This window comes from Kogia breviceps, chromosome 16 (assembly GCF_026419965.1).
Source record: "Kogia breviceps isolate mKogBre1 chromosome 16, mKogBre1 haplotype 1, whole genome shotgun sequence".
Lineage (NCBI taxonomy): Eukaryota > Metazoa > Chordata > Mammalia > Artiodactyla > Physeteridae > Kogia > Kogia breviceps.
In genome coordinates this window covers 68,858,375-68,877,096 of record NC_081325.1, presented here as the reverse complement: position 1 = coordinate 68,877,096, position 18,722 = coordinate 68,858,375, and the positions used below count along the sequence as shown (strand labels likewise).

General features: G+C 53.0%; 1 protein-coding gene across 1 annotated transcript; it reads left to right on the top strand.

Annotated features, from left to right (window-relative positions):
* Positions 1-459: 459 nt before the first annotated feature.
* ZIC5 (Zic family member 5) lies at positions 460-6,938 on the top strand. The gene is made up of 2 exons (XM_059041968.2): positions 460-1,921; positions 6,367-6,938. Exons 1-2 carry the CDS (start codon positions 475-477, stop codon positions 6,807-6,809), a joined length of 1,890 nt encoding a protein of 629 aa, XP_058897951.1. The 5' UTR covers positions 460-474; the 3' UTR covers positions 6,810-6,938.
* Positions 6,939-18,722: the final 11,784 nt, after the last annotated feature.

Sequence of the window (18,722 nt, the reverse complement as noted above, 5' to 3'; positions counted from 1 at the left end):
GCCGCGTGCCGGCGCACGTTCCCCGCAAGGCGCGTCATGGGAACGCGGGGCGCTGCGCGCGCAGGCTCGGTGCAAACTTTCTGCAAGTGCAACTTGGGAATCCCCGGGGAGGCGGGGACGCAGGGCTCCGGGAGAGGAAGGGGCGCGAAGCGAAAGCGAAGGCGGCCGGGTGCACAGGGGCGGATGCCCGCTGAGCCTGAAAGGGAGCCAATCGGTCAGCCGCGGCTGCTGCCAATCACGCGGCTCCCTCCAATCCCACCCTTGCTATTTCCAAAATCTCGGTCCCACTGCGCAGCTCAAATGTGGTGTTCGCTCTGCCAATCGCTGGAGGACAGAGTGGGAACGGGAATAAGCAGAGTTAGGAGGCCAGGACAAAGAAGTTAAAGAGCGCCTGACATATACATGTTTCTGAAGGCGGGCAGAGGGGAAAAAGTCCCCCCAGTGAGGGTCTATGAGTCTGATTGTGTAGTTCTGATGGAGACCCCTTTGAGCAAGAGGAACCCGCCAGCGCTGAGATTAGCGGATCTGGCAACGGCTCAGGCCAGGCCACTTCAGAATATGACAGGCTTCCCGGCGCTGGCCAGCGCGCCCGCCCACTCCCAACTCCGCGCCGCAGCCGCGCACCTCCGCTCTCGGGACCTGGGCGCTGACCCCGGCGTGGCCATCACTCCGCTCGGACCCGAGCACATGGCCCAGGCGAGCGCGCTCGGCCTCAGCCCTCCCTCCCAGGCGCTCCCGGCACAGCCCAAGGCCCCAGCGGCCGCCGCCCGCGCTGCAGCCTCGGTCTCGCACCCGGGCGCCGGCACCTACCCTGGTGGCGGGGGCAGCTGTAGCGTGCAGTCCTCCGCGCCCGCGCCCCCGCCCCCAGCCCCTCCTCTTCCTCCCTCCCCTTCACCCCCTCCCCCTCCTCCTGGCCTCTCGGGCTACACCACCACCAACAGTGGCGGCGGCGGCAGCAGCGGCAAAGGCCACAGCAGGGACTTCGTCCTCCGGAGGGACCTTTCCGCCACGGCCCCCGCGGCGGCCATGCACGGGGCCCCGCTCGGAGGGGAGCAGCGGTCCGGCACCGGCTCCCCCCAGCACTCGGCCCCGCCTCCCCACTCGGCCGGCATGTTCATCTCGGCCAGCGGCACCTACGCTGGCCCGGACGGCAGCGGCGGCGGGGGCCCGGCGCTCTTTCCCTCGCTGCACGACACGCCGGGAGGCCCCGGCGGCCACCCGCACCCTCTCAACGGCCAGATGCGCCTGGGGCTGGCGGCAGCGGCGGCAGCCGCGGCGGCTGAGCTGTACGGCCGCGGGGAGCCGCCCTTCGCGCCGCGCTCTGGGGATGCGCACTACGGGGCGGTGGCGGCCGCTGCAGCCGCCGCCCTGCATGGCTACGGAGCCGTGAACTTAAACCTGAACCTGGCGGCGGCGGCTGCTGCCGCGGCGGCCGGACCCGGGCCCCACCTGCAACACCACGCGCCGCCCCCGGCGCCGCCACCGCCGCCCGCGCCCGCGCAGCACCCGCACCAGCACCACCCCCACCTCCCAGGGGCGGCCGGGGCCTTCCTGCGCTACATGCGGCAGCCAATCAAGCAGGAGCTCATCTGCAAGTGGATCGACCCCGAGGAGCTGGCCGGGCCGCCGCCGCCCCCGCCCCCGGCCGGCGGCGCCAAGCCCTGCTCCAAAACTTTCGGCACCATGCACGAGCTGGTGAACCACGTCACGGTGGAGCACGTGGGCGGCCCCGAGCAGAGCAGCCACGTCTGCTTCTGGGAGGACTGTCCGCGCGAGGGCAAGCCCTTCAAGGCCAAATACAAGCTCATCAACCACATCCGCGTGCACACCGGCGAGAAGCCCTTCCCCTGCCCCTTCCCGGGCTGCGGCAAGGTCTTCGCGCGCTCCGAGAACCTCAAGATCCACAAGCGCACTCATACAGGTGGGTGTCTGTCCCCGGCCGCGCCGCCGCCGCCGCCTCCCGCGCCGCCGCCGCCGCCGCTTCTGCCGCTGCTTCTCTTCCTCCTCCTCCTGCTCGCCTTAATTTTCCCTCCTTCTGCTGCTTCTCTTCGCATACGTATAACCCGGACATGTGACTTCTTTTTTTTCTCTCCCCCCTTTTTTTCTATGAATAAGTAATTCGATAGCACACACAGGCCCCGCGCTGGGTTCCCACACGGTGGAGTCTCCAGCGCTCCCGCAGCCCCTCCGCCGGGACCGGCAACGCGCTCCAGCCGCCGCCGCCGCCGCCCCGGAGCAGATGCAGCCGCCGCCGGAGCAGGAAGGCGCCCAGGACGGTCGGCAGCCCCCTTCCGCCCGGCCCCGGGGACTTGGGGAGGGCGATGGGGAAGGAGGGCCGGAGCCGCCCCGGCGGCTCTTCCCTCCGCATCGGATGTCAGGCCCCGCGCGGTCGCCGTGCTCCAAAGAGCGGGCGTGCGAGGGGCGCGTGGGATTTGCTGCGGTATTGGGGCCGCGAGGCCCCGCTCGGTGAGGCCCCTCCTGGAGGGGAGAGGGAGCCCTGTCCCTCCGGGGCGGGGCGCAAAATGCGAAAGTAATGCGCCCTCGGACTTCCGGGGACCTTCCCCCTACACACACGCACACACACTCGCCCACCGTTACACACCCCACCGTACACCTTCACGTGCACACACACATCACACGAACAACTTCACACACCCATGTTCCCTCATACACCCCTCCCTGATCGCTGGGACGTCCTTGTGCCCCGATGACACGATGACACTCATTTACACACCTTCATATACAGCTATACTCACACGCGCCGTCACACAGTTTATCACACATGCCCTAGAGGGTGCTGGAGAAATGGGGTTCTGACCTTTTAAGGAAGGTTCTCCTTGGAGGAGGAAGGACAGGGCGAGCTGCAGAGTCTCCCGCGGTCGTTGGGGCCTACCCCCCGTGGGGCTTGGGAGCAGCCCCCGCACTCTGGGGAGCCCTCCCGCCCCCACCCCGAGGCCTGCCGTAGTGGGCGCCACGGCCGCGGCCTGGGGCGTGGGATGGCGCCTGTGGGCCGTGGGCCGCTTGGAACGGACGAGCGCGCTGGGCCAGAAGCGCAGTCGGGATTTATAGGGACACAGACAATATTACCCCTCGGAGGACACTTAAGTAACTGGGGTTTACAGTCAGTAATTACTTGGCTGATTTATCGGCGCTGCGACGACGAGGAGGCAGCCGCCGGGCGTGGGCCGCAACGCCTGGCCAGCGGTCGGGGCCGAGGCCACGGGCGGGGGGTGAGGGGTAGCTGCGTGAAAAGCCGGGTCCGGGGACCCGAGGCCGGAGCCCCGGGCCTTGCTTCTGTCGCCGGTACCTGACAGGCATCCTGCGGACTGGCCCGCTGACCGGCTGGGAGCGCGTTTTCCCCCGAGTTCCGCTTGCCAGCCCCTTTCTTTTCTAATCGGGATCAGTCCGAGTTAATGATTTTGCAACAGGAAGTGTCCCGCAAGGCTCTCGTAAAAACTCCCTGGCTCGCTAAGCCAGCTGCTGGCCCCCGTGCCCAGCGCTTGCCGACGGGACAGGGGCCTGGGGCTGTGCGCGGGGCGCGCGGGGCGCGGGAAGTGAAACCGCCCCCAGAGGGAACCCCTAAAAGCGGAGCCCGCGACCTTGTGCCCTTCCCGCCTTTCCAGGCCTCGGAGGGGAGTCGACCTTCCCTTGGCGGGCAGGGGGGCTGCCCGGAGCTGAGGGCCGTTTCCGCCCGGGTCAGGCAAGGAACTGGAAATTGACTGCGCGGCGGCTGACCGGGTGTCGGCTCTCCGGCCCCCGGGGACCGGCGGCCTCCCGCCCCCCTCGAGGGCGGGCCCCAAGGGGGCGTGCGCGCGTGCTGCCGGGGGCGGGGACCCGGGCGCCGAGGGAACCCGGGGCCGTTTTGTTTTCGGGTTCCTTGTGCGCAAGTTGCATTCCCGCCTGGCTCGCGGCGGCTGCGTGGGCCTAGCCGGGTCCCTCGGGCAGGGATGCGAGCGCCCTCGCGTCGATGCTCAGACCCGCGCCGGGTGTTTTGGGCCGTCCCTGGGCCGCTAAGCCACTGAGCACTGTGTCCAGAGAAAGGCCAGGCCGGACTCCCTGCCCCATCACAACGCTCTGCCTTTTGGGGGTTTACCCGGGATCCCGGAATGGCTTGATCAAAGGGAATAATCCCCGGCCACTCCTGAAGGCCCATTTCCTGACCCACGTGCTCCCAATTCCATTTATAACCTTCCTCTGGTCTGGACTCGAGTTCTCACACGTAGCTTCCCTCACTCTCTAAAACTCTAAGTAGTTAAATTCTGACGTGACCCCTCTGTCAGGATCTGAAATGTAAACATTAGGGTCTCTCACCCTTTCTAGGCAGGGAGAATTTGATAAATGCCCCCCTCCCCATACGTAGCCCCCCCCCCCAATAAAATAGGCAATTCTATCACCCTTTCCCTTTTTTTCTACTTTCTTCTTCCATCTCTCCTTTACCCCTGCTTTTCTACCTTTCTTTCCACTCCATATCTGCCTTTTCTGGGTCTGATTCATAATGCTTCTCTTTCAACATGTGCAGTGGTGGAGCCAGCAATGTCCAAGCCGTTTAATTCTGCACAATCCAAGATATTTAGCTTGTGCAGAAACATGAGAATTCTAAAAAGCAACATTGCACATTTGCATAGGGTGAATAAAAGTACTTAAACCTCCATGTTGAAGAAAAGCTGATTATAATTTTTTTTTGGAAGAATGCTATATTAAATTAGTATTATCCAACTTAAAGTGGAATGTAGAAATCAGGACAAATAACCAGTGTTTTGATAAAACTCGATTAACTGTTTGTTGCAGCCCCTCTACAGAGAATTTTTAAAGGTTACGATTATCATTGCATTATGTTGTGTTTTTCCCTCTCTTTATGGCCTAAGGCAGGAGGTATATTAAATTATATAAATATATTATACATATTAAACGATAATATTTAATTTTGTTTTTAAACAATATTTCCAGGTAGTATATGTTATATTCCAGGCATCTGAATACTTTTCAGATGTGCTAACGTACTCTGGCATTGAAGCAATTAGCATTGATGAAATTTAAAAAGAGAAAATTACAGTGAAATATTTGTACAGGAAAGTCCACCACAGGAATTTATGTACACTAAGCTGTCTTAATAGTTGTTTGGCTTTTTAAAAAATAAATTGTCAAAAACCAAGGAAAAGACCATACCTTGTGTGTCACCAGAGTAGCTGCTGAAATGTAGAGAAATTCAACTCTATTTTAAAAATCATTTAAATATAAGGAATATATTTATTATACCCCAATATGCATGAGATAACATGTTCAGTTATAGACTGAAATACATCAAGTTCATGGATACTAAGGTGAGGGGGAAAATTCATACTGTTACCTGCTGCCTTCCTGTTTCTGCTTTTTAATACCAAGGTGTAGTGTGGCTGAATATCTGCTTGTCTTACTGAGCATTTCCACTACCTGGACCTGGGGCCTTGTGTTGAAAGGCCCTGTGCTCCTGGGGTGGGTGGGTAGGGCAGCTTAAAAGGGGCAATGGGCCCCAAGACTGGTGAACAGTCGATCTTTTTTGATTGTTAGACAACGTTAGAATAAGAAGTCTGCTTATGCCATCAGGGGATGCCAGGTTCTGGCTGAGGCTTGTAGTCTTTATTAACATTTGTTAAGGTTCTGTTCCTCTAGGGTCTCAACTGCCCAGCAAGTTGTGAGGAAAGCTGGTAGAATGAAGAGGGCAACAGCCTGTTCTCTGCCCAGCTGGGCTTGTAAAAAATCTAGTGGGGGGATCATGTTTTTCACAGATGTCTATTTCTGGAGAGAACAGGATTTTGGTGTATTTCCTTTCCTTTCCCATCAGTGAGGTCCTGGGGAACACTCTGAAACAAAATGCCATTATTATAATTTTACTGCATCACCCCCAGTTTACTTTTAATTGAGAATATGTGTGTTTATCTTTTTTCTCTTTTTCTTACGGTCTTCACCCAAGCTGTGGCTCTGGAAGTATTTTATCAGCATTTATCTTGACGGGATCGGCTTGAATTTTTGTCTGTATAGACCCTGAGGGGAACAAGGATGTGGGAATCTGGGTCCTAGCTGGCTTTCAGTGTTAGAGCCTGGACCACGCTCTAGCCATTCTCACCTCGACCCCTATGGTACTTCGGGGTTGACATCCAGCCTCTCGCAAGCCCAGGTCCAAGGAGAGCCTCCAGGCCAGGGGACACCAGGCCCATCCCCGCAGTATCTCTTCCCTGTTGTATCCTGGAACATGGGAATTAGGAGTTAGGCTGGGAGTTGGTCTTCAAGAGGATGGGAAGATGCATCCTCATGTCTGCTCTAAGATTTCTCTCTCAAGTGAGAGGTCTCCGAAAAGCACTTGTTAACCTTCCCTATGTTTTATTGCAGGGGAAAAGCCTTTCAAATGTGAATTTGATGGCTGTGACAGGAAGTTCGCCAACAGCAGTGACCGAAAGAAACATTCCCACGTCCACACCAGCGACAAGCCCTACTACTGCAAGATCCGAGGCTGTGACAAATCCTACACCCACCCGAGCTCGCTGAGGAAGCACATGAAGATCCACTGCAAGTCCTCACCGCCCTCTCCAGGAGCCCTGGGCTACTCATCGGTGGGGACTCCGGCGGGCGCCCCCTTGTCCCCTGTGCTGGACCCAAGCAGGAGTCGCTCGAGCACTCTGTCCCCTCAGGTGACCAACCTCAACGAGTGGTACGTTTGCCAGCCCGGCGGGGTCCCCAGTCACCTCCACACCCCTTCCAGCAGTGGAACCACTTCTGAGTCTGACGACGAGGAGATGTACCGGAACTCTGAAGGAGTGCGGACCATACATTAGATTTTATTAGTAATAATAATAATAAGGACGGTAATAAGTGGGAGCCCTTGGACTGTATCCTAACCTGAGACAATGCCGAGGCTGAGACAAACTCGTGACTCAGACTTGCCACCGGGTCTAATTAGCCCTATTTATTCAGTATGAAACCCTATGGTGTTTGTACATTTAATTAATTTAATTAAGATATTTGGGCTTTTTTTTTTCCCCCTTAGAAAACAAACAAACAAAAAAACCCAACCAAGCTGGACTTGTGTGTTGCAGGGGCACAGGACTGAGAGCAGATTGTACCATGGAAAATGAATGGAGAGATTAGTGTATCGAGACACACACTGCCAATGCCATATATATAGTTTTTACAAGGGTGAGAGGAAGGGCGTTAAGTCAGAACTCAACACAGCACCAAGGCCCTTTTGCATTTCCTGGAGTGCCTCACGAATGCCTTTGACACCATCATGGGCTTCTCTGGAGCCTCTCCGCCTCCTGCTTGGGCCCTAATTCTGCAAAGGCCTCTTGATTGTAAACCACGCACTTGCTGCATTGCCAACAGATCTTGGACTGTACCTGTGTCCAAAAATATTTGTAAAAACCCTTTAAGTTCTAATACTTGTAATTTTTAATTTCTACTCTTTTATTACTGATCTCACCTTAACACAGTATTTTTATACAGGATTATTTCTTAAGTACCCTGCTTGTATGATTTTTTTTTTTTTTAAAGATGCAGCAACCTAGTACATCTCCATATATTGTGCCACCGTGATTATTCCAGCAACAGTGGAGAGAAGAAAAAGCTGCTGCGGTAGACAACTGTGAAACTGTGATATTTTATAAAATAGAAGAAATTCAAGTGCTTTCTTTTTCCTCTATCTTTTTTTTTAAAATCTGGAATCTCAGAGCCTGCCTCCTTTACTCTGTCCAAACTTCTTGTGTAATAAAGAGATTATGTTTTAGATCGTAAGTTCTTTGGGATGCCAAAATTAACAGGCAAGTGTAAGGAGGTGTGATGTTGGCAACATGCCTATTTTGGGGGGAAGGCTGTTGTTTTACAAACAGGGCAATCCCTCTTTTATACTGTTGTATCGACCTTTTAAAAAATCTTTATTTTTCAGTGCCGGAAATTGCATTTTAATGCATTTTCTTCCACCTGAGCACACGGAACTCTGTCCCACTTGCAAATGACAATGTATGATTTACATTTAAAGAGGGGAGGGAGTTGCCATACATATTAAAATTTTTAAAAGGTTTATAGTTACCACCAAACACTGATGAATGTGTGACCTTTGCCAGAGCTGTCAAGCTAGGACAAAAAAGGTCAAGGACCTAGGACAGTAACTCTTAGTCAATGTATTTTCGGTTGGTACAACACATCTTGTGTGCAAAACGTAGTCCATCATAAACATCATACAGATATACTAAAGAGCAGTAATTGACCCTCAGAGGCCCTGAAGACACCCCCTTCCCAGGGTTTGTAGGAATTTGTTTTGTGCGCTGTGAGTGGTTGATGTACTCTTGTCGTTGTTAATAACTTGTATGTGAACACTATTTGTACAGTTGAATTAATTTATTTTCAGACATCATCCTTTTTTTTTCCTGGAAGAGTTCAAAGCACACCAAAGAATTATATTATACATTTTGGTGAAAGATTGTCATTTATGATCTACGATTTATTTTAAAAAAAAGGAAAGAAAATGGGAAAATATATTTTTAAGCTTACTTGAATGAACAACGTAATGTGAAAACCAGGACTCTTCCTGCATGTCTCTTTTGCATTGTGTTGATGAGATTATATATAGTTTATAGCTATATTCTATTACTAGTACAGTGCATGGTGCTGTCACTTTGAAAGCCTTTCAATGTTGTCTTCAGATTGTTATGGTGAATATGAAACATGCAGACCCTCCTTTATAAAGAAAAAGGCCGTAAAACTTGAATATAAAATAATTCTACATTTTAAAAGTTTATTTGATTTTCATATTATTCACTTTCAAAGCTCTTTCAAATAGACAAAATAAGATGAGGTATGAACTTTGGGGGGATAATTTATGTATCGTAAACTTATTCGAACAAAATATTCCTGATTTATAATTTGTTTTATTTATACAACTTTTTCAATGGTAGTTTGCACTATTCTTTATTATGCTACAGGTTTATTTATTATGAAACAAAGGAATATGTATTTTATGTATTTTGCCATGCATTGGTTAACTCTGCCACAGATTTATTGGTTCCTGATACACCTAAAATAAAAACTTAAAATGTGTACCTCCAATAGAAAGCAAGAATGATTATGAAGTAAAAAAATTAATAAAGGTATTCTTCATATGTATTGCTTATGTTTTACGTGATGGCACATCTCTGCCATTCTCTCCCAGACAGAACAGGTTGCTCACGTAGTAATCAGAAGCTTCTCTTCCCTTGATCTCTTTATTTCTTCACCCTCCCCAAGCAATGAACTATTTTAACAGCTTGGTCTAATTTACAATCTAATCTAGAAAGTACAGTATATTTATGAAGACCAAGCCCTGCAGGTTGCACAGAACGGTAGCATAAATCTTAGGGGTTACTGCATTCATTTGTTAAGATTAGTAATATCCTTAGTGATCCTAATCAGTGGAGAGCTGAAAAGCAAATTTCAGTATTTCTTTGCTGCCCAGCCTCTAAAGAAAAAGGGTAAAAAAGAACGAGGAAAAGATAGAGAAAGGGACAGTGAGACGTTTCCAGACACAAAGAAGATGAAAGCAGAATCAAGAGCTAAGATGGGTTTGGAGTTAAACAGATCCAGAGGGAAGTTGTGTAGTGGGCAGTTGGGCATCAAACACCTCGTGTATCAGGTGATAGGATCAGAACCCAAACTCCACTGTGGTTTATTTGGAAGTTGAGTGGAGATAATAAGTAACTTAGCATTTTGGGGCGGGTGTTAAGGAGAAATGAGCTTCATAGCAACAAAATGCCCAAGTGGCTTAAAGTAATGCGATTGGCTCTCCACATAAACAAGGCTGAACACTTGCTTGTTTTTAGGTTGGCTGGTACAGAGCTGATAAAAGGCAAGTAGTTAAAAACAACTGGTAGTGATGTCAATAAACAGTTCTCCGAAGGGTTATCTCTGTTTTTTAAAGTCAGTTTTGTTCAATGTGGTAAAGGTGAAACAGGTTGCAAAGGGTTGTTTGAAGCCAGGTGACAATAACCAGCACACGAAGGAGAAAAACACTCGTAAATGAAGAGGCCTCAAAATCAATGGAGAAACTGATCGCTCTCTAATGAAGATTCTCGTGAAAAGAAGGGTGACACAAAGCCACCAAGACATGAATCATTCATGGGACAAAGATAAAAGATAAAAGATATCTGGCAATGAGCAGAACCTTGTATAGAGTATAAAACAAGCTTCCCCTCTTCTTATTTCCTGCTTTAAAACGCACAATCTCCCACTCCCAGCGTCCTCTGTCCAGAGTCTATAGAGTTAACATTGACCACTGCTCGTCCTGTGCCACTTCAAAGTAATTTAGTCCAGAACGGAAGGCTTGGCGCTTGGACAATCTTCATGGTGTGTTAAGATTTCTATGGCAATTGGCAAGCAAGACGTTCCCATCTGAATATGTCTCAAAGAAAGCCACTTATTGACACTAAGTTGGCCATCATCAAAGACTTCATCGTCCTATAGGCAAACCGTGGCCCTTGGGGCCCTTGCAAACACTGTTTAAATCATCTACCTTTGTTTTCCAGGCTAGGAGGATCTTCAAACACATGATTATTTGTAGTTTATGTATATTTCCTCCCATTCAGGATGTTCTTTGGTAAAACTAATGCTCCTAACATCTAAAGTATTGAGAAAGAGCTTGAGGCTGGGAATTATATTCTTTTAAAGAGTTGGAGATGGCCACACCAGAGGGATAGCCCTGGAGACAGGAAAAGAGGAGGCCCAAACTCCTTGAAAGCTAAGGCCCAATTATCTGTGACACTGCAGTTTTGCCATTTGTATCTTGCATTTTGTGGAAGCTTTTGGAAACCACAGTGGTTCTGTCTCTCTCTCTCTATCTCCCTATGTGTCTATCTCTCTCTCAATCTGTATCTATCTGTCTATCATCTATCTATCTATCTGCCTATCTCTTCCTCTGTGAAAGGGGACAAGAGATGTTCACCTGAAGTATTTGTTATTCCAGTTTGGCTAGGAAGTACAACTGGGGAGGGGGCTGTGGAGATGATCTGATTTCTCAAGTGACCACTTGTTAAGTCAGAGGAAAGGAAAGCTGAACACGGGACACAAAACAACCCAGACACACAGTAATACTTTCAGCCTGTCACATCCCAGCGCCCACTGGCCCAAACACCTACCCGTGGTCTACCAAAATAGACTCATGGCCAGGAAACCCACCCTCCCAGGGCGGTAGGGTTGGCGAAGGAGGCCCGCGGCGAGACGGCCATGGGGGGTTGCCAGCACACTTGCCCTCCCGTGAACAAAAACTCACAGCAACTCATACTCTGTCGTCCCCACCCCTACGCCCACGCACACACACTCAGGAGCACACATTCACACGCACCGCGAGTGCCTAATCAGGCACGGAGAAGTTCAAAGGCGTGTTCTTTGAAATTCAAAGTACTGCTTTTATGGCACATCCACGCGGAGCGTAGGCATTGCTATGGCGATGGGCAGGACCAGGGGAGTCTCTGGCAGAGGGTCCGCAGTGATTCGAGACACTCTATTAAGATACAGTTGCAGTGACCTTTCCTTGCACGCCAAGTTAGCTCAGTCGATTTTCACCTGATCAGAAATATATACTACATATCACATTACATAGATGTAATAGTATATGTATTACGTGCAATACATGCGTATGTCCTTCCATCCACTTTTTGTTAAGATTCCCCCTCAGAACCTCCCAGCTTGAGAGAAAGGAGAAAGAATGACGAGAGGAGGGGAGAAAGGCGAGTGGGGATGGGGTCAGTGATGTCAGAAGAGGGGGGAGAGGGGCAGGAGCGCCCCGGCCCCAGTTCCTCTTCCTTCTCTCCCCACCTAAGTACTTTTATTTGCAGAGCGATTGTTCTTTGTTTATTTAATACAAGTACTGTGTGAATGGTGAAAAATAAACACGATGAAAAATAACCAAACAGATGATTCCTCCGAGTGAAAAAGCCCGGACTTAATAAAACTGCGAAGCGGTCACCGCTGAATGAGAAACCCTTTGAAGTGGAACTTATTATAGGAGGAATACTTTGGGGTTGCCTTAACGACGCCGCTGAATCGAACGCGCTCGCCTTTGTCAGCGATTTGTTCTCCTTTGCCGGGGTGCCCGGAGAAATTACTTACATGGGCTGCCTTCACATGCAGCCTGCAAATCAGTAACTTTGCAGCTCAGACTTGCAGACGCCACTCGGCAACGGACAAAAAGAAGTCAGGGGAAAGCGCACCAAGCTTTCACGCCGAGTCTCCGGGGACGGGGGAGCACGGGCGTGTTGGGGACGGCAGATAAGAAGTTGTCTTACAACTGGTCCCCCGCCCCTCACCGGGGCTCCCCACCCGCACGCCGAGCCGCGAGCCTGGGCCTGGGCCTCGGCCGCCCGGCTCCTCTCGGAGGCAGGGGCGGCTCCGGCCTCTCCAGGGCCCTCCAGAGAGGGGCGCTCTTCCGCGCGCCGCGCGGGCGCGGGACGTTCCCAGCAGCCCCGGCCATATTTAATAAGGGTCGTTTATCACCCAGGCGCTTTGAAGGGTCGCCTCCAGCCCTGTGCCCATTAGAAAGGCGGAGGTGACATTTAAACTCCGTTTTCAAGGATCGCGGGGGGATCTCCATGAAAAGGCAACTCGTTTGTCTTATGAGCCTGGAAACAACTCCCTTCTCGCTCCTTTTGACCACATGGCATAACTCAAAAACAATAGTTCAAAAGTGAAATGGCATCGTGGTGTTCACTCGGAGACAGGCCCCCATCTAGCACCAGAGAAAAGAGGTAGTCCGCAAGACAATGCGCTTTTTGTGTCCCACTCTGTCACAAGGGCTGTGTTGTTTGCTTTGGGGGCTGCGCCTGTTATACTTGCCTGAAAGTGCTTGTGTTAAACAAGAGTTATAAGTCATCCAAAACAACAAACATTTTGATTTTCTTTGCCTAAAGGGCTTTCCCTGGCTATGGGCACCGTGAAAAAATAATGTCCTTGCTGAGAAAGGAACACCAGTAGTAGCATTAGAAGCGGGCGCATTAAATATTGAATGACATGGGGAAAAAGAGCTTGTCGAGGGGCACTCAGCCTTAAAGTCTTTCTTCAACTTTGTCTTCGCTGGCTGCTGGACTAGTTAAGATGGTATTAATTAAGGCAGCTTCGGATGCCGCCGAGCCCGCCGGCCCCTCAGCCGCGCTCGGTCAATGGGCCTGTGTCCCCGCTCTCTGCTCACGCGTTGGCTGAGCCGAGTGCAAATGTCACTTCTCATTTGGAGGCTGAAGAGAAGGGCCCATCCTACATTAAGGGCAGCAGGGATGCAGGCAGCGGCAGCAGGCGTTAAAGAAATACCAGGGGCTGGGGTGAGGGGAGGGGAGGCGGGAACAAAATGGGAACATCTGCCCTGGGCCGGGGAGGAGAGCCCGCTGGCGTTCACTGCTTTTGGCACATTTTGGATAGTGATGTTTAGCAAACAAGGGCCACGCGGGACTCGCTGGGCTGGAACACCCACTCTCTCTCTCGTCTGCTCCCGCGTGGGGACAATTTAAACCCCAGCCCTGCAAAAATCTATTAGGTAGTCTGGCGGGGCGTTATTTTACAAAGGGAGTAGTTTCTACAAAGAAAGACAAAGGCTTGGCGCAAACCGGCTTCTTTCCTGGCTTCCTCCAACCCTCTCATGTCCCTTCACAGATCACAAATAAAGCCCAAAGGGCCTCAACCAAGAATCTCCGATCCAATTTTACCGACGGTGAAACTGAGACCTCAGGCAAGACTCAAGAGATTTTTGTCAGTTTCCCGGCGACGAGTGGGAAGTTCAGACCTTCACTGAAACCGAAGACCCAGACAGGGGTGGAGCTCTGTTTAAGGGTGCCAACAACTACGCCAAAAGATCCCCTGCTCCCCAGTTCCAAGCATTTGATTCAAAATCAAATGGAAGTTGGTTTCAGCAGCTGGAAATTCCTAACATTAAAAAAAAAAAAAAAAAGGAATGAAGCTTACTGCCAACTAACTGTGGCATAAATGCAATGCATGCTTTAAGAAACTCTCTGCTAACTATCAATTCTTGATGCGGAGAGACAAGACTTGGCTGGGTAGAAGGGTGCAGAATACCCTGGCAGATTGATTTCTGCAGCCAGAATCCCCCATGGGAGCCCCTGTCTCCTGGTGTGGAGTTCCAGATGGACATGGGCCTTCTCTTATCACAAGGTCCCTTGGAGGTGGGGAGAAACGCAGTCATATGCTGTTTCCTCTGTGTGTGTGTGTGTGTGTGAGAGAGAGAGAGAGAGAGAGAGAGAGAGAGAGAGAGAGAGAGAGAGAGAAAAAGGGAAAGAGAGAGAGAGAGAGAGAGGGAGAGAGACTGATTTGGACTCTTGCAGCCCCTACAGGGGTTTAGCACCCTTAACTCTAGATTCATTTGCATGTCTGATTCTCCTTCTCGGGATGTGTCCCCTCAAGGCTCCCTGGGCCTCCTGGATAAGGAGAGGTCACACTTCCCACCGGGAGCCATCCTGCAGGAGAAGCAGTTCCGGCCCGGGCGGGGCTCTGTTAAGACAGGGGTTGGGGGTGGGTAGCTTGAATCTGTCTGCCTAGAGACTCGGACCTGTGGCCTACACCCTCCGCCCCATTGGGAGCTGGAGGTGTCGCTCTAGGGTGGGGAACCGCCTGGCGGGGTCTGGACGCTGGCCGAGGTGGGCGGTGGGGAGAAGAGAGGGCTGTGCCAGAACGACCCCCGCCCCCTCCCGCAGCAGGTCTGCAAAACCTAAGACTGGGGCTCACATGCTCAGCCGCTGACCTGGGGGATCTTTCTTGCCTCTCTTTCTTCGGTCCCCTTCTCCCTGCCTCTACTACTTCTTTGCACGAACAGGCCCCAGGTCAGGGTAAGGGATGCAAAAACATGGCGTTCTGGCCCAGAACACTGTCCAGCGCGCGCGCACACACACAGACACACACTCACGCACAACTCACCCTCCCCGCGCGCTCCCGCCCCAGCCCGTGCACTGGGCACACGCCCGGGCTCCAGGCACCTTTTGCCAAGAGCGCGCGAGCGCCCTGCGTGGCGCGCCGGCTGAAGCTCCTGCACGAAGCGGCGGGGGTGGGGTGAGGAGGGGGGTGGGCGGCGAAGGACGCCGCCGACTGCTGGCGGGGCGCACAAGTTCAGTGCTCAACTTTCCGCTCTTAACGAGACCCGGGATCCCTTTGGAGAGGCCCTCGGGAGCTGGCGGCGGGGCTGGGAGTGGCGTGGGTAAGCTGGCCGGCGCGGGGCGCGGGCGGCGGGGCAAGAGGGCGCGACAGGAGGAGGGCGCGAGGGTGCCCGCGGCCGGCTGGGCGCTCCAAGAAGTCAGCGCGAGCAGCTGTGACTTCACCTATTAGCCCCGATGTCTTTCCGAGGAGCCTGGTGGAGTTAAACAGCCCACAATGGGCGCTCTGGGGCGCCTCCAGCCTGACCTCCACCCGGGTTTAATAGTTTCATAGGAACTTCATTAAATCAATTACTTAGTGAGCACATCATCATTTATTTGTAATTAGCAGCGAGGAGCGCGTTCTCTCCCCCAAGCCCGCGGCCCGGGTCCCAGCGGGGTTGGCGGAGTTGTGCAAGCACTTTTGTTTGCTCGAGTGTTGACTCCCGGCATTATTCGGCCCCGGTAATCTTTACGTCTTAATCTAGCATTCAGGGGGCGAAGGGAAAACAAACAGGGCGCAGGCCAGAGGCCAGCCCTGCGGTCCCAGCCGCGCGCGCAGCACGGCCCTCGCTCGGCGCGCAGGGCGCGTCTCCGCGGCCTCCTCTCCTCCGGGCAGAGAGGGCGAGGGGCACCACGAGGGCAGCGGCGCTGGAGGAGAATAAGCCAGGCCAGGGGACTCAGGAGGAAAGTGGCGAAGGAAGAGGAAGTGAAGGAGCGAAAAGAACGAACCCGGAGCAGGAAAGCATGTCCCGCAAAGCGAGCACAAAAAGAAAACGTCCAGGCTCGTGCGCGTGTGCCGGCGGCGTCGGAGGGGAAGCGCGTGTGTGCGTACGCAGGATGTGCGTGAAATCACATCCATTTCAGCTGCCAGGAGCTGGGCGGAGAGAGGGGAGCGCTAACAGGAGGTGCCGACCTGGCGTGCGCGGAGCCAGCTCGATGGGTGTCCGGGCTGCAAAAGTGCTTTCATTTGGGGACTGCAGCCGCGGGCGCAGCTCCACCGCGGCCCACAAATTACGAGCGAGTGGTTAGCGAGCTGGGGGAGTTGCTGAAAGCCAGGCCAGAACCTGCGCGTGCGGAGCGACGCGAGTAACGGCCCCGCGAGGAGTCGTGACTCCTTTCGAGTGTGATCGTCTATCCCTACACGCCGCAGCGGCGGCCAAGAACCCGGTGGGTCGTAGGAGTCTCGGCTCCCGGGGCTGGAAACGTGGACGACGCGTCCTTGCCCCAGCGCAGGGATTTCCGCTCCCAGTTGGAGAAGTCCCTCCGGCACAGGAAACGCTCAACTTCTGCGCGAGATGCCAGCGCAGGAAATGGGGGGCGGAGGAGGCACGGGGTCACTGATGATCCGGCTCCGGTCCTCAGGAGCCGGCGAGGGTGCACAGCTGTGAGGTTAGGAACAGGCCCATGGGACCCCCCCTGCCCCCACCCCAGGAGTGGGCTTCCAGAAGAAACAGTGATCCCAGAGGGTCCTTGAGGCTAGTCTCCTAGGTGGACCTCGTATCTGTGAGCTTTTGAGGAGAGGGTCTTGAATTTCTCCACTGGTTTTTGTGGCCAGGCCTATTTGGTTCAGGATGATATTTGGAGGCTATGAATGTGTGAAGGTTACCGTCTTGACTCAGTGTTTGGAGTGTCCGTACTCTAGTGGGCCCGGAGAGAGCTTGGTGCATCAGTGGGTGGCAGCATGGTGACAGGATCTGCCCTGGGGTGGGAGTGGGGAGGGAGGGTTGAGGCCTGGCTCCAGGGCCTGGCAGCTTTGTTTGCCTGGGACCCAGAGGTGGGCTCTCCTGAGGCCTCTGGTTGGGTGAGCCTGTACCCATGACATTGCCTTGAGTTTCAGAGACCCCACTGAGACCCTCCAGCTGCTGCTGACCTACCCTGGATTGTCTGAGAACTTGGGTCAGCCTGAAAAACAGGAAGTGGATCCAGAGAAGGACCATCTACTGGCAGGGCAACCATCTGGGAGAAGCACCTTTAAAAATATAAAAGCACTTTGCAACTTTGCATACTTCTCCCCACCCCCAAAGTGATACAATGCTTTAGTAGTTAGAATGGTCAGGCTTCCAGAAGAATTACCAGCAAAAGCAAGTATGTCTGCATAAAGCGAAACACAATTTTCTCACATATCTCTCCAAACACTGTAAACACCAGCACGCCTTAGAGTCTGTTGTACATGTTTCTGCTTTGACATAATGAATACCTATGCGTGTTACATGTATGTTTGATCGGCCAAGACTGTACACACACACACACACACACACAGTTAAAGCACATTTAAATCCAACCTTGCAAGTGATCGGGTCGGGGGGGCGCTACCCATCCTGGACCTAGCCAAATTTAGGGCAGCCTTGAAGGAAGCAGAACTGAGAAAGACTCCCTTTAAAATAACAGTAAAATGGAATTCACCCCTGACTTCTCTCTCCGCTTCTCCCCCTCAACCTCGCGGCGACCCGCCCCCTCCCACAGCTTCAACAACGTTTAATAAAATAGCATCATAGGGAGAAAACAGGCAAGTCAGGCAAGCATTTTATGAACTGGCAGGGAGTTTCGTGAAACGGCTGATTTAGAAAATCTAGATGTTGGCTGCAAAGTTTTCTTACAGATAAGCAGGTTTGGCATCTCTCTCCCTGCTCTGAGTCCTAACAGCTTTGAACCCATTAGCTGGCTGCCATCTCGGACTCTGTTCTGCTTCTGCCTTTGCTGGGCCACATGTCCCTGGCACCCCGCCCTGCCCAAGGCCCTCCCTCCACAGTGGGAGCCCTGTGCTCTGCTCCCCACCTCCCTCCAGTGGGGCTTCCCCAGCAGGAGGTGTGGGACCCTTCTAGCCCACTCCCCTTACTTGTCTGGGGTCCTTACCACTGGGCCCATCAGCCGCAAAACGAATAGGCATCTGCTCACATTTCTGTCCTGTCTCCGTGGAGGGTTCTGAACAGGCTTCTCCCTCACCAGCTGCAGGTTGCCTCTTCCGGACCTGCAGGGAGAAGCAGGCCGGGCATGACAGGCCGTAGACACAAAGCTGACCAAAGCCTGTGTGATGGACCCAGGAGCTCTCCGCAGCCTGGCCTGGGGTAATGACGTATAAGGGAAATTTAACGGAGGGCCAGGGGAGACCTGGAGTGGGAGGAATTATGCCAACGTTTGTCTCCTTTTAGGGGCGAGGGCAAAGGTTTGACCGCTCTGGCTTTCCTTAAATAAACTGACCCCAAAGTGCAAGCGTTAGAAAACCGGTGACCTAGGTCGAGCGTCTGTTGCGTTACTGAGAGAAACTTCTAGGTAGGCACGGGCACTCCTTTCTGCCTTCAGACCCAACCGCACGGGTGGTTCCCTGCTTGTATCTGGGTGGTTCCCTGCTTGTATCCATGAGGGGCAAAATCATGAAGCGATTCCGGGCAAGTGCCTCTCAGGAGGGAGCCAAGCCAGAAGACAAGTGAGGCAAGCGCAGGCAAATGCTGCAGTCAGGCCAGTGCCAGCCCTCCCCACCTTCTCCCCCTAACTTCGACTTTCTAGACTTTTCTGGTCACCCCATAAATCAGAGGGCTGGGGTGGTTCAGAGGCAGAAAAGTGCCTTGAAAGCACTGTAGTGTCCTTGGCCACTGG